Below are 15,844 nucleotides of genomic sequence, written 5' to 3' on the forward strand. Positions count from 1 at the left end.
TCCAATTGGCCTCGTGGGGGTGATTGGGACCGTCGCAGTCACGATGCATTCATCGCTGAAAGTAGAGCGAATCGCCGTCCTCTATCTCCCCATTGTCTGTTGTTTCGAGATAGGAGTCAATCCCCTATAGGTGACCGATTACCGAGGGGTTCTTTTGGAGGTGGAGGTGGAGGTGGAGGTCGAGGTCGAGGTCGAGGTCGAGGTGCTCGCCGCTATGATGGGTCATATGGTGGAAACGGACGAGCGGACGACATAGATGATGCACATGGTAGAGGTTATAGGCATGGCAGTGCCCGGGTGAGGAGCCCTAATGGTTTTTAGACTGCATTATTAAATCCTTCTGTTTGTTAGAATGATCTCTGAAAATTTGCGAATCTTAGGGTTTAGGGTTTCCAGAAAGCTCCTGTAAGATCATAGATGATGATACTGTGCATGGTTAACTCTTTCAGGTTTGTTAAGTTTGTGAAAATTGTTATTATTTCTATAGTTTAGCGTATCTTTGATCTGTGATTTTAATTCTATATTTTGATGGTGTTAATGTTAGCCGCTCAAGTCTTACATTTTATTTTTATTTTTATTTTTATTTTTCATTCATATATAAAATGACTGAACTAAAATTGATTTTTTTTTTAAATTAGATATTCTTTTTTTTTCCTGTCCTATTAAGAAATTGGCTTCTTTTTTATCACAAACTTATTACTTGATAAAGCATTCCTTGAAGATGATTGATATTATGGATTTGCAAACCAACATTGGGGTTGATAAGATTCTTTGGGAGATATCTGATGAGCCTCTCCTCTTGCTCATCTATAATGGCTTTTGCTTGTAGGGCTGTTAACTATCCAATTTCGTTCCAAGTTAGGGTCGGCTCGAATAGCTCGTGGCTCGTTATATTCGATTTCAAACCGTGCCGGTTTGAAATTGGAACTAATTGGCGCAATTTGTGTTATTTGGACCCGCTACAACATGAAATCAGTTTGAAATTAGCTCGTTACTTGCTATATTTAATTTTACTTAGCATTATATAAATAATTTTTGCAAATAAAAAACATCATGAGCTGATCTAGAGTTAGCTCAAGCTGGTTCATGTATGACTCTAAGCCAACTCGGCTCTTTTAGTCCGACTGATCTCAATGTGAGTGAAAATTTAAATCGATTTTCAAACGAATAACGGTCATTAACTGGCATACATCTCCTTATTGGGTAAATCATGTTTGGCACAAGAATTCTACTCTCAGGTACTGATAGAAATATTTCTTGCCTTCATGAATGCTAGGTTTGCAATTCTGATAGGGTGAATCAATTCTACCCTTTCTTTTTTTTGTTCCTTATCTAAAGCTTTTGTCAGAGCTTCTTGGGGTTATTTTTATGTTTAGAATTATTAAAATCAATTATAAGCAAATTTGATTTATTTATCTTCTATTACTTCTCTTACCAAGCTCCTGATTCCAGACAAGAAGTCTGATGCTGGAAGTGGTGCTCAAAACTATGAAGAACAAAATACTTGGAATTCCAGTGCTGAGGAATGGGCGCAACAACGTCGTGGAACTCATGATTCTATAACATCTATTCAATAAGAGTCGCTGTTTTCTATTAAAGTTTTCAATACACAAAAGTGAAAAAAATAAGAGGCATTGCATACATATCACACAACTCTTATGTATTTAAACATCTTACACTTTTATATTTACTATATATATATATATTTAAATTAGAATGGCTGGAGGCTATTATGCGAGCCTCCAACCACTTCTAATGTGTCTAACAATTCGAATACTTCATCCTTAAGGTTAACTGTGTCAGAGTGGATTCGAACCCAAACTTGAGCGGTCTTATGCCGTGAATGCCAACCAACATGTAGGAGCGCGCGCGCGCGCACACACACATATATAAATGTGAATCGGGCGATTAACAATTTAAACCTTAAATATTTCATGACCTTCAATAAATTCATGACAATTCAAATTTCAAATGTGCTTTTTTGAATAAATATCCAACGAAATATAAATAAAATGCTAGATTACACATAATAGGTGTAATTTTAATTAAGAAAAAAATACTCCAAAATTAAGTATGCTAGCATAAATTCATCTTTGCCCAACTAAGATCTTCATTAACTTGGTTGTACAGTTTTTTGATGTTTTTATTGTAAAATCTTTGCTTTTAAAAAGATTTACATACATACCACTCAATTCCTATATGTTTACATATCTAAACTTCAATTTTAACATACATATCATCTTAATTGTACAAAAATGTGTGTATTCACCTTGATATGAAAGCTTTGCAGGGTATCAATGTAAAAAGGTTTCAAGTCTGCCTGGTAGACATGTAAATACATAAGAAGTGAGAGGTATGCAAGTAAATGCCACATAACAATACTGCTAACAATACAAAATACTATAAATAGCTCCAAGAGTTTAGTATACAGTTGTGGTTCTCCAACAAATCGATAATTACAACAAAGCATACATTTTCCATCAAAAATCAAGAAAAAGGAGAACTTACAAAGAAAAAGTTAATTAATGAATAAAGAATCATTTTTGTTCTATCATTCTGTATAAATGTACTCTGATTCCGGCCCCTCTAAATTAATCCCCAAGCCTGTAAAAACAAAAAAATAAAATTGATCCCAAACAAGGCCTAAAAAACTCGTTCTAAGCAAAATTTCAATGTGATGATTACTCACCTGAAGCTTTCCATCAGAAGTTCCGACGAGGAGAAGCTCGTCGTTGATGAAGGTCATGCATTGGACCCTGCAGTTATTGCCAGTCTGAAGGGTTCCCACTCTTGAAAGCTTCTCCTTGGACCAAACCTCCACAGCTCCAGTCTTGGAACCCAAATATATCAGTTCTGAGCTTATGGTCATGCTTCTTACTTCAAGAATGGATGGCAATGAACCCACTGGACTGTAATTTGAAGCATTCCAGATCTGTATAAAGTGTTTGGGTTTGGTTAAACTTGTATGAGATTCGAGTAGGAGATATGTTGACCCGAAAACATAGGGTCAGATGAGGGTCAACTGAAAATAATGGCTTCATACATTTGATTCTTCTTTAAAAAAAAAAAATTATTAAATTTACACCAAATGTGCTAGAATATGTAACACATTGGTTGGAAACAAAAAGAAAAAAGCTCAAAGTGTTTGGTTTAAACACTCACCCTGGCCCCAAAAAAAATAGGAAGATTTACATATATACGACTGTGAAGGAACCACTCGTCCTTCATCACGGCCTGTTGCGTCAAGCTTACGACCTGCTAACTCACCCTGACCCCAAAAAAAATAGGAAGATTTACATATATACGACTCAAATCCAATGAATTTGCACTCAAATCCAATGAGTTTGCATATCTAATAAGTTAAACTTCAATTTTTACATACATGCCGCCTTACTTATGCATGAGAAGGTATATTTCAATTGTTAAATGTTAAAATGACGGTATTTTTTACGTGATATGAAAGAAAAAATGTAAAAAGTAAGGTTTAGATGTTAGATATGTAAATACATATGAATTGGGTGGTGCGTATGTAAATGCCCAAGTTAAACCAAATCAATTAATCAAATTCATTTTGGGTATGTTGACACTAACTCATTGATAGTAAGATTAAGACAACCATCGAATTTTAAGCCATCTAAACATACATGTCAATAGAGAATTATTGCCCATCATGGCACGGACTACTTTATTTTTCTAATTTATTACTTAAACTAATCTTAATATTATTTATTTTCTTTTTTTTTCACTCATTTTACTTTGTATAAGATTTTCATAGAGATAAAACACATACACACGAACCGTGGTCATACTCCCCGATCAAGTGCTTTAAGTTTTCACTATTATTACCATACTACTTTATTTTTCAAACAAATTGTCTTTTATAAATATTCATGTATATCTAATTGCATCCTTATCCATAATTTTTTAATATTTTGTACCATGTCTAAATTGCTGGGTAACACAAATATTCTAATTTACAAATAATGGAAGATTAGCGAACTGCTGATACTATAATACTAATAGACACAAAAATGCAAGTGTTTGGAGGGTCAAATTGAAAAGAGAAAGCTACCTTAATTGCAGCTCCATCCAAAGGGGTACTTGCCGAATAGAGCAATCCATCCTGAACTTGTAATGCATTGATTGGATTAGCTTTTGCCAACAACTTCTTGCTTCCTGCTTGTATTGTGCCTAGTGTTCCTGTGGCTAGATCAATTTCCTACAAATCAAACTTTGAGTCAATAGAGAGAGAGAGAGAGAAGGGAGAGAGAGCTACAAAATTACTAATAAATTTCGAAAAAAGGAGATAGGTAGGGAAGGCTGATTTGAACTTAAGCAATAGAAGAGTAAGAAGTAATGCATAGCACATACTTTAGAAAATCAATTTTTTTTGGGGGGCATTTACATACATGGTACACAATTCCCTACGTATTTACATATATAATAGCTAAAATTTACTTTTTACTATTAAACCACCCCAATCTTTTATATCACATCAAAAATAGCACTATTTTTTAACTTTAAAAAACAAAATAGATATTTTCATACATAGGTAATGAAGTATATATGTAAAAATTGAAGTTTTAGGTTTTAGCTATGTAAAAACATAGGAATCAAGTGGTCTCTATGTCAATCTTTCAGTTTGCTCTTTCATTTTTTTTTTTGGTATAACCCACAAAATGTTGATCAAAATGGACCCCTTACTATTTACAAAGGGCCAAAAAGATCCTAGGCAATATAAAAGGACACTTTAGTTCACAAAATATTTAATTAGGGACTAAAATGATCCTCTGGAATTACTATTTTAATCCTTTTTTAAATTATTTAGAGACTAAATTGGCCTTCTTATATAGTTTGACCCCAATTTAGCCCCCTACAAATAATCAAAATATCATTCTGGTTCTTTTCTCAGCTCATAATACATAGAAGTTCAGTAGAAGCTTCAAACAACCAGAAAGAATTATTAAAAATGAAAAATAAAAAATTACAGAGTGAATGATAATGAAAGTAATGGTGATATGTTTGATAGACAATGATAAGATACCTGGATGCTACCATCACTGCAGCCACAATAAAGCTTTCCCTGAACAAGAGACAAGCATTTCACAGACTTGTTTGGATTTAGTATCTTGGAAGCACCATTCCATGTAAGTACCTAATTACCAAAACAATCATTGAGAACTATTTTATCTAATTTCAAAGATCATGTCGCATAATATTTTTTTCTGATTTATTTAACTGAAAAAAACAAAATTATTGAAGATTTAAATTACTCTCAATGCATAATTACGTTCTCCGTGATCTGGAAATAGCATGAAGAACACTTCTATTTTGCTTTAAAGGACTTGTGTTAAATTGATGTAAAATTAGCAAATGACAACTAACATGGAAAGTGCCAAAATCGTTCACTAACTTTTTGCAGGGGTCATTTTTGTCTAAAATTCTATAAAAGTGTCAACTTAGTACCCAGATTCTCTTAATATGTGCAGAAATAGTCTTCATGAAGGATTATTTCACCCCACTTTAAAGAATCTGGGGACTAATTTAAGACTTTTATAAACTATAGGACGAATATGGTATCATGTAAATAGTCAGGACTATTTTGACACTTTGCTCAAACACTATCCTTCTTAGATTTCGGATGAGACCAGTTTTAAAATGAATATGCATAAAAAAGGGTGGCATTTACATTCACGCCACTCAATTCTTATGTATTTACATATCCACTTACCTAAACTTCTCTTCCCAAAATTTTAACATCACAGCAAAAATACTATTATTTTTTGACTTTTAAAAGGTGAAATGCACCTTTTCATGCATAACTAAGCTGGCATGCATGTAAAAATTGAAGTTTGGGTGTTGCATATGTAAATCCATAAGAATTGTGTGCTACAAATGTAAATTCTCCCTTCCCGCCCCCTCTTCACCAAGAAAAAGACAGATACACGAGAGGAATTGACGGAATTGTCAGATACCTTGACGCCAGCTCCCTGTGGAATGAAACAAGCCATATTGTTTGCAATATTTAGATTATGAACTTGATCCTTCGTATCATGAAATTCCATGCAATTAATGTGTCCATCATGCAAAGACCAAACCTGCACTAGAGCATTGTGACTTCAATGAAGGTGTTTGTTCCAAGAGAAACTTGAAACAAAAAATTTATTACATACCCTTACAAATTTATATAAAATATTTATTACATACCCTCACAGATTTATCAACCGAACCACTAAACAGTTTTTTTCCGGACTGTAAAACTGCTAAGCTGGTGACAGCCTTTGTGTGTTCTCGAGTTTCTTGGATCTGATGAAGAAGTTTATCTCCACTACCCCATACCTATAGATCTTTTGTTTGTCAGCACAAATTCTATGGAACAATAAAATCGTGACTATTTCATTTTCCTTTGACCAAAAAAAAAAAAAAAGCAAAGGATGGTGACGAAGTTGATTAAGAGCTTAAAGATAGACAATGCACACACACATAAAAACATGAGTGTAAAGGAGTCGAGTCGAGCTCTAGCCACCCAAGGCTTGATCTTGATTAAATAATCGAGTTCGAGCTCGAGCTCGAGTTTAATTCTACAAGTTCAAGCTGGCTCACAAGCCCATTTGTTTATTATGAATGAGAGAAAATAATATTAACTCAAACTAGTGTTATAACAAAATAACAAATATAATGAAGAATTAAGAGATAAATAATAAAAAATCATTTGATACTAAATGCAAATTAACATTTTTAAGCAAGTTTAATAATTTAAGGAATAAGAATTGAAATTTACTAAATTTTGAGTATATTTTATAATAATATTTTTTAAACAATTCAACTCAGGAGCTAACGAGTCAAGTTGGGACTAGATTGAGCTTTTGGCATCTTAGCTCGCCGAGTTGAGCTCGAACGAGCTCACGAGTTGGCCTAGCTTATTTACGCCTCTACACACACTCACACCTATTAGCTATTCAACTCTACGTCAGTAATCATCAAACTCTTTCAAACTGTTAAAATTTGGAATAGACCAGCACTACTTTATTGATAAAAGAGGGGGTATTTAAACTCAATTATAATAAGCACAATAAAAAAAGAAATAAAATAAAATAAAATAAATAGGAAAGGATAAAATAGAGTAAAATAGAAAAGAAAACACATAATAAGGGAATTAAAACTAATAGACAAGAAATAATAAGTAATAATGGCGAGGGATTTGATTAAGATTTAATTGTCATTATAAATCTAATACAAACATAACAAAGCCGGAAGAGACTAGCTTCCATGTGTTATGTAATTAATGCTTTCTAGGTGAGACCAATTTACCAATATACATTTTAAAGCATTTGTTCCAATAATCAAATAAATTAAATGCTGGTTTCGTAACTCCAGGCAGTAAGTAACATTAGAAGGGGTCAACTTGGGCTTATTCGGCTTTCTAATTAATGCTAGAGACAAAAAAATGATAGAAATAAATGAAAGGAGGCATTAATTAAGTATTTATATATCTCACGCCTAAATTTTCATATTTACACGCACGACACTTAAATTTTTAATATCACAAAAAAAATATTATTACCGTTTTTTAAAAGAAATAGACATTTTATGCATAAAATTTAAAGCGCCAAATTGTTTTGCATGTAAATATGAATGTGTAGGTGTGAGATAAATAAATACAAAATAATTGTGTGTTCCGTACATAAATTTCTCCAAATATGAAGAAGGAAAAAGAAAATATGGCTTTGTTGTACATTAAATTCAAAAGATCCATAAACTAGCATAATTAGCATAAAATTAAAACTTCACAAAATTCCATAGCTTGGAAAGAAAATTAGATCGAGAAAGAACACAAAATTGTGACTCCTCATCATTGGTCTGGTTTAGTATAGAGACAGTTCCAACAACATGAAAGAGACTGCTACTCAGAATGAGCATGATGTTTTGTGTTAACTGCACTATTATTCTATTAGAGAAACTATACTTGAACCATCTGAAGCTAAAAGTTTTCACTCAGCTTCATCATTGAATATTTAATATAATAAAAGAGTTGTGCAAAGTACTTTAGAAGAAAACTTGAAAATTCCACAAGTGAGAGCTAGTCATTGAAAAAAAAGCTAGCAATTAATCGGAGCTGAACACTTTCATGGCCACTTCAGCACTAAATTAGAGCAGCTGCTAGGAGTTCTCTCCGAATGTAAGCATACTTTAACAAACGAAGAAATTAATATATTAAACTAGATTTTATGGAATTAAACAAGGAGTAAAATGCTAAAATAGTCGCCTGACTATTTACATGGGGTCATTTTAGTCTCATAATTTGTGAGTGTCAAAATAGTCTCTAGACACTTTTGATATGAATTAAAATAGTCCCCATTGAAGACTATTTCAGCCCTCATTAAAAGAATTCGGGGACTAAATTGACATTTTAATAGATTATGAGATTAAAATGGAACTCTACAAAAAGTGACTAGAGAACCATTTTGATGCATTTCTTATTAAACAAGCATATTTTAACTTTAAAAACAACTGGAATAATCCATCTTATATCATTTTGACGCTTTTCTAATTCCCATAATTAAGCAATAATCATATCAGTAGAGGTAAATGGAATCGAACAATCGTTTGATGAATTGAAAAACAAGAATGGCTGGACCTTTACCATAATTGTTCCGTCCGAGTGTCCTGAAATAATCCTATTCTTGAAGTAAGCTATTGATAGAACTTCCCCATGAATGCTACAATCTACCTGAGCCTTTACTTGATGATTCCACATCTCCAGCTAGCAGAAACGGAAAAGAATTTTGTAAAACATTCCATTTTTTAAAATTTTGGGCCTTTACATACAAAGCACACAATTCTTATGTATTTTCATGTCTCACAGCTAAATTTTCGTATTTATACATATAACCTCAAATCTTTAATATCACATAAAAAATAGCACTGTTGTCACTTTTTTAACACGTTTTTAAAGTAAAATACACTTTTTTCATTCATATTTTTAAAACAACAAAGTGCTATATATGTAAATATGAAAGTCTAGGTGTGAGATATGTAACATATGAATTGTATGCTAGGCTTGTAAATCTCCCATTTTTTTAAAGCTAACAGCAGAGAGTGACAAGAATACATCAAACTCACCATACATGATTCTTGCCCACGGCATAAATGCTTTAGCATTTCATTGGCCAAAACATAAGACTTCTTCAGCTCTCTTAGAGTTTTTATCATATCCTTGATATGGAAAGTAAGGTCATGCATGCCCTCTGAAATTGAGCATTAACAAAAATAGATACTAAAAAGTTAAAATAGCACATCATTGCATGCATGGCATAATTTTTGGTTAGATGTTGAAAGCCACTTAGCAACAAAAGAAAACTTCCATCGCATAATTTACAAGCATTGAAGTATTTGTTTAGGTCTGTGAATGAACCAATGCACTTGATAAACAAATTGAACTCGACTCAATTACTACTCGATCATGTTTGTTCAATTAATAAATAAACAAATTTGAACATTTTTTTCAAAATTTAACAGTTAAATGAACTAAATTTGAACATAGTTTAGCTTGTTTATTAATGTTCATGAACAAACTCAATTGTTATTTAACAAATAACTTCTTAAATGCTCTGTGATTATAAGATATATTATTTAAATAAAATTTAAGTAATTACAACTTATGTAATTATATATTTAATAATAACACATTACAAAATGTTCTCTGATCATTTAAAGGGCATACCAGTGTCATTCATGAAGCTGCTAAGGGCTAGCATCGCGAGTGCTTTGTCATCAACATCATCTGCAGACTTGAGAACCAAAACAAAATGTTTGAGCAAACAAACCCGGGCAGCACCACGAAGCCCCGTATCAGGAAGAATAGAAAGCATGTAAGTAAGCCAACTTGCGGAGATAAGACAAGCTGAAAAGAGGTCTCTATGTTCACTCTTAAGCCCTTCAGCTAAAGCCTCGAACAATAACCCAAATTCATGGCTAACTAGTGCATATGCCATTTTTCTTTCCCAATCATCAGTAACCTTATCTTCTTCCTGCATTGCATGATGAAAGATAATATAGTTACAAAATGAAACAAGTAAGACTTACAAATATACCATACAATTCTTATGTGCTTATATATGTAACATCTATATGTTAATATTTACTTGCATATTTCACTTTGGAAAAGTTAATGTTAACAAAAATTTTGATGTGATTTAAAAAGTTAGGTATTATATATATAAATATTCATATATTAAAAGTGAACGTATTAGAAATGTAAATACATAAGAATTGTGTGGTACGTATGTAATCCCCAATGAAAATTTCATAATTAGCGAAAGCAAAAGATGAAACCAAAAAGAAATTGAAGACTCATTGGTCTAGAAAAGGCAAAGCAGTGACATAAAGATATGCATCAAGCATCTACTTGAACTTAATTCCATGTCATTCATGCATTCACTTTTTAATGTTTGGAAAGAGGCGATTAGCATTTTAAGTATGATACTGGTTTGAAGAAATATATAAACATTTGTCCACAATTGAAGTATCTATAGATTTTTTACCATTGAATATGATAAGTCTTGAAAACAAGCAAGTAGAAAGAGAAATATTGACCATATAATTATATAAAACAAAATTTATGTAAAGGCATTTCATTGACGAAATGTAAGATTAAATTTTTTAGCTAAGTGTAACACTGTTATGATGAACAAGTTTTTCAAACACTAACCAACTTTAAATATATACTTCAGTAGAAAGAATTTGTAGTTTGGGCCAAAATATTTTAGAAAAAAAAACACTTTTTCCCTAATGATCTTCTATTTCATCGTTCTACCTCAAATATACAAAAATCAAACAAAATGAAAGACATAACAAAATAATCTTAAGAGCTAGATTCATCGTTAATTTAGCACATTTGAAGGTTTTCGAGGTCCCTTTAGTGTAATACATTCAACATTTGCATTTAAAATAGAATTATACATATATAACAACCATTAGAATTAGTAGTGAAAAAAATAAAGGCTAACCAAATTTTCATCAGAGTTATCTTGATTATAGTCAATCTGGTCTGATCCCATTAATGGCCTGCTCGTCTTCTTCAACCCTGCTCGTCTTAAAAGAGAAGCTCGGGTAACAGTCTCCCCTGAGGAAGAAAACCTTCCATGAAGGGATACAATTGTCTCAGCAGCTAGAAGTTGACTATTGTTGATGTCTGGATTTCTGAGGCATGAGATAAGGGCATCTATGGCTTCTTCCCGGTATATACTCGCCTTCCTTGGCTCCACCTATGTGAATCAAACTGTTAAATTTGTAAAAAGTGCAATTATAGAAAATGATTAAACCATAAGCAAATCTATACAATTTAAAGTTTCGTTAACATGCACATGTTCGATGATGCATGCTTGGAAAGAGCCCATAAACTCAACAAATACCATAAATCTATAATTACTACAGTTAAATCTATAATTACTACAGTTAGTGAGCACATGAAGATCATGCGCATGTCCAGCAAGAGAGTATTTCATAATTAAATTATCACCGGTTTAGAACGTTCATTTATTAAAAATTTTGGATTAAAAAAATAACGTATTTGGATCACAGTTGATTGGTATACAGAACAATCAAAGGAAAGTACAGTAAATTGCTGATAAAGATCAAATTTTGGAAAAATACCATGTTAATGTGCTTTACAGGGTCTATTGTTCAAAGTGATGGTTATATAGATGGGGAATATTATTAGTAGAATTTAAGTTGGATGGCTGAAGCGGAGGAATGCATGGGGCCTATTGTGTGATAGAAAAGTATAGCTTAGACTCGAAGGAAAATTTTGTAAGATGGTGGTGAGACTGCAATGCTTTATGCGCAAAATGTTGGCCTTTAAAAGAGAAGCATAAAACAAGATGGTGGTTAGACTGCAATGCTTTATGCGCAAAATATTGGCCTTTAAAAGAGAAGCATAAAACCAAGTTAAGTGTTGCTAAAATGAGAATGCTTAGGCGGACGAGTGGCTTGACACTTAGATAAAATGCAAAACCAATACATCCTTGAAAGGGTTGGTGTAATTTCTGCGACAGGCCAGATTAGAGAGAGTTGCCATAGATGGTTTGGTCACATTAACGTCGACCACCTGATGATCTCTTCAGAAGAGTAGATGCTTTAGATTCGATTTACGTTAAAAAAAGTAGAGATGGACCTAAGAAGACTTAGTGTATAAAAAATGATTTTAATTTATCAAAACTAGATGAAAACATGACACTTAATAGGACAAATGGGAGAAAAAATAATTCATCTTGCCGACCCCACTCAGCGGGATAAAAGCCTCTTGTTATTGCAATGTGCTTTACAGGCATGCAAGCAATGAAAAAACTGGTGACATTTTAAATATAAGAAGCGCCATCATCAATTCACATTCCCCAATTACACTCAAACAGGAAAGTAGTAAATCAATTCTCCTATAAACTTCTGATTTATGGAAGCAAGCAACAATTATATATGAAAAATAAGCATGCAAAACAAATGCAACATCTCCATGATGATGATGATGATGATGATAATGGTGATAATGATGGCGGTGACGAGGATAACTAGGCAGAGGACAATAATAATTATAAAAGACCAATACCAAAATGTCAAGTTGAAGAAGAAGACCCGCAATGATTGGAGACTGATCCTGTAGAGCAGTCTGTAAATAAACAACGAGCGCATGCATCGTGCTAAATTTACCACCATCTTTTATAATGTGAAGAAGCCTCTCATTATATGTCCTCCTTTAAAATAGGAAACAGTTGTATCAGCAGCCATATCATCTATTCTAAGAAAACAAAGAGCTTAAAGGCAAAACATTTTGTAATTTCAAAAATCTATGCAATGTTACGGTAAAATGATTACTTCCAAAAAGGTAGGGGTGTTTACATACATACCACCCAATTCCAATGCATTACATATGCAGCACCTAAAATTTATTTTTTACACTTATACCACTTAAATCTTTCATAACATATCGAAAATACAACTGTTTTACCTTTTAAAAAGTGGAATACACCTTTTCATGCATAGGTAAGGTGGCATATATGTAAAAATTGAAGTTTAGGTGTTAGATAAATAAATACATAGGAATTGAGTAGAGTGCATGTAAATCTTCCAAAGAAAGTAATAATGAGAATAATTTTCAGAGAGCATGTAAATCTTCCAAAGAAAGTAATAATGAGAATATTGAGTAGAGTGCATGTAAATCTTCCAAAGAAAGTAATAATGAGAATAATTTTCATTACCTGTCTAACTTAACCAACTCAAAAAGAAATCGAACAATTTCAAAACGTTCCATGTCACCAACAGTGGCGAAGTTTTCTAGGATGATTTCCAGTTTAGCTTTGCCGGCAATCACGTGCCTGCAATTCCCATCTACTTCCATGCACCTAACTAAGATCCTGATTGCAGCCATCCTCACCTCCTCCAAATCAGCAGCCAAACTCCAAATAATACTCTCAACAACTCCTTCAGAAATCAAAACATCAACAACATCTGCTGAAATTTTATGATCGCTTGCCAGAATCTGCTGCAAAAGAAGAATAGAAGCAGTCTTGGGCTTCATACACGAGATAGAAGAATCATCTTCTCTGCTCTTCAAAACCATTAGCAAGGCCTCAACCATGTCCATTTCTATAAGTCTTTCCCAGGAAGGATGCAACAAATAAATCAACACAACAGCCTCTGCCAGTCCTTTCTTGAACAGTGCTGCCATGCATTCCACATCTGAATCAGCACTACTCAGGGTCTGAATAACAAGCTTGTCCATGGAGGCCAGCTCAGAAAGAAGGAAAACTGATGTTCTAAGCACTTGCAGATCAATGGAGTTAAACAATATCTCCACAAACCCATTAACCACAGCAGGTTTCGAAAGTGCTGAAACAACTTGAGATCCTGCACCGCTTTCTCTCCAGAGACGCTCGATCTGAAGAACAGCCATCTCTGCTTCACTCAAAACATCTGATGTACAGAGGGTGTTAATGGCAAGTGGAAGATCACCTGTAGCGCCATCAACACATGCTTTGGTAATGACAGTAGTTGGGGAAGGTGAGCGCTTTAGTGGATTTGGCTGACTGAGCTCTGGAGAAGGGCTCCTCAATGAAGGAGTTACAGTCGAATAAGCATTTTCTTCTCGCCAACTAGCTATTAGTCTTTTGAGCACGTAATTTGTTTTCGGCAATTTGGAACTATGAAGCTTTTGTCGAGTGATCGGGCAAGTCATATTTCCACGCTCCAGCCACTCCTGTATGGCTCTACGCTCGTAAGTCTGACCAGTCTCCAACGTCACTGGGTCGTCGAATAGGTTGCTGGTTATGGGGCACACGAAATCCTTCGGTGGAGCGGGCTTGCTCGAGGCGAGAAATTTGTCGTCATCGATCATCGACAGGTCTGAAGAACTGAAGCTAGACAAGACAAAGATCAGAGTTGATGAAACTCATTCTCTTTGGAAAGAAAAACTACACTAACCAGCTGTAAAAAATCATTTAATGAGATAAAAAAGCAATCTTGGGAGCATAAATGCAGGACTTAAACTAAATTTTACAATGAACTCCACAAACATACCAAGTAGAGTCTATGGATGTCTGTTTCTTCCTCTGGTACTCGGTTTTAAGCCTCAAAGATGGCCTCTTTCTATCTTCCTCCTACAGACAAGCAATGAATGAAATTTACTAGCTATAAACCATGAGAATCAAGATTGATACCACCGAAAAAAGTATTATATTATTTATTTTCAGTGTCAAGATTTTGACCCCCATGTCAGGTTCGAGGTCGGAAGAAGATTCATCAGAGTTTTCAGCCGAAGAAAATGCTTGGACAGCATCCAAAATGATATTTTTTCTGTTATTTATAGTTTCAGTCGAAGGTTGCCGGAAAAGCTGTGGAGGCACTCTTTGAGGATACAGGGAAGGAGCCCTTTTATAGCTGCACTGTCCTTCGTTGATTTCCCCGTTAGAAAATTCTGTAGATTGATCTGCTTCAGCCCATATCGGCTGCCATAACGAAATCAAAGGCTCTGTGAATTGGAAGAAGCTAATGGAAGGAAAAGTAGTTCTAGCTGCATCTATACTATATTTTACAAAATAAGGATTGTTACATCATGCAGTAAAAGAGGCAAATTTCAGATCATTTGAGATGTTTTTTGAAATATTTAGCCATTGGATTTGAGACTTCTAACTCCTTTATAATGGCCATAGAAGAGACATAGATTCATTTTAAAGGGCAGGTCGGCTCCAAGTAGGATTCAGTGAATTCAGTAAACACAGATTGAAAAAAATTTAGAGAATTTAAGAGCTATGAAGAGAAGAATTACATTAAACCGTCCATTTGTCGATCCTATATCCCCCCTACCAATCGCCTCATCCACCATCTCATTGATCTCCTCTTCCACTCCATTAAGCGCCGGGAAAACCAACTCCGGCGGACTTATCCCATCCCCCGATCTCAAAAGCTCCTTTAAGTACCCCGCATAAACCCTAGAATTCTCATCTATCACCCCCTCGTATGTATTCTCAAGCTCCCTCAGCTCCGTCGCCTGCCCGTCGCTCATCCTAGACAGCAACGTCATCGCTGCAACCGCCGGCCTCCCTTCCTCCATTGACGATAGAATCCTTGACCGCCGCTCAGCGAACCATCGCACCGCCGGAAAAAGGTGTGGAAGAAAGAGTTCCTCGAAGAGCTCCGGCGCGATATCGCCGCGGGCTGCGGCGGGATCGAGGGCGAAGACGTCAATGAGAGCCCGCGCGGCATCAGAGTGGCGGCGGCGGAGGGCAAGGGAGATGGCGAGGAGGAGGGCGGAGAGGGAGGACGGATTGGCGGCGGCAGCGGCGGCAGTATT

At 34.6% G+C, this 15,844-nt stretch overlaps 1 protein-coding gene across 2 annotated transcripts; it reads right to left on the reverse strand.

Annotated features, from left to right (window-relative positions):
• Positions 1-2,386: 2,386 nt before the first annotated feature.
• On the reverse strand, positions 2,387-15,677 carry LOC110028296 (putative E3 ubiquitin-protein ligase LIN-1). 2 transcript variants are annotated; one of them, XM_020730085.1, is made up of 15 exons: positions 15,320-15,677; positions 14,760-14,999; positions 14,572-14,651; positions 13,254-14,405; positions 12,605-12,749; positions 11,010-11,267; positions 9,725-10,031; positions 9,124-9,248; positions 8,645-8,764; positions 6,208-6,339; positions 5,976-6,098; positions 5,045-5,155; positions 4,073-4,219; positions 2,690-2,932; positions 2,387-2,604 (listed from the first exon to the last, which is right to left on the reverse strand). In XM_020730085.1, exons 1-15 carry the CDS (start codon positions 15,602-15,604, stop codon positions 2,587-2,589), a joined length of 3,486 nt encoding a protein of 1,161 aa, XP_020585744.1. In that variant the 5' UTR covers positions 15,605-15,677; the 3' UTR covers positions 2,387-2,586. The 2 variants fall into 2 exon arrangements, with proteins under 2 accessions (XP_020585744.1, XP_020585745.1); XM_020730086.1 differs by lacking the exon at positions 14,760-14,999 and having other exon boundaries at positions 13,254-14,411.
• Positions 15,678-15,844: the final 167 nt, after the last annotated feature.

The sequence above is a fragment of the Phalaenopsis equestris genome, unplaced genomic scaffold (assembly GCF_001263595.1).
Source record: "Phalaenopsis equestris unplaced genomic scaffold, ASM126359v1 Scaffold000507, whole genome shotgun sequence".
NCBI classification, from domain to species: Eukaryota; Viridiplantae; Streptophyta; class Magnoliopsida; order Asparagales; family Orchidaceae; genus Phalaenopsis; species Phalaenopsis equestris.

Excerpts from the sequence above, each read along its gene's own strand:
- LOC110028296 (XM_020730085.1), bottom strand. The coding sequence starts at position 15,604 with ATGGAGGAAGGGAGGCCGGCGGTTGCAGCGATGACGTTGCTGTCTAGG. Across the intron at positions 12,750-13,253 it reads GAGTTGGTTAAGTTAGACAG|GAGGACATATAATGAGAGGC; the intron begins GTAATGAAAATT and ends CCTATTTTAAAG. Across the intron at positions 4,220-5,044 it reads GCAGTGATGGTAGCATCCAG|GAAATTGATCTAGCCACAGG; the intron begins GTATCTTATCAT and ends TTTGATTTGTAG.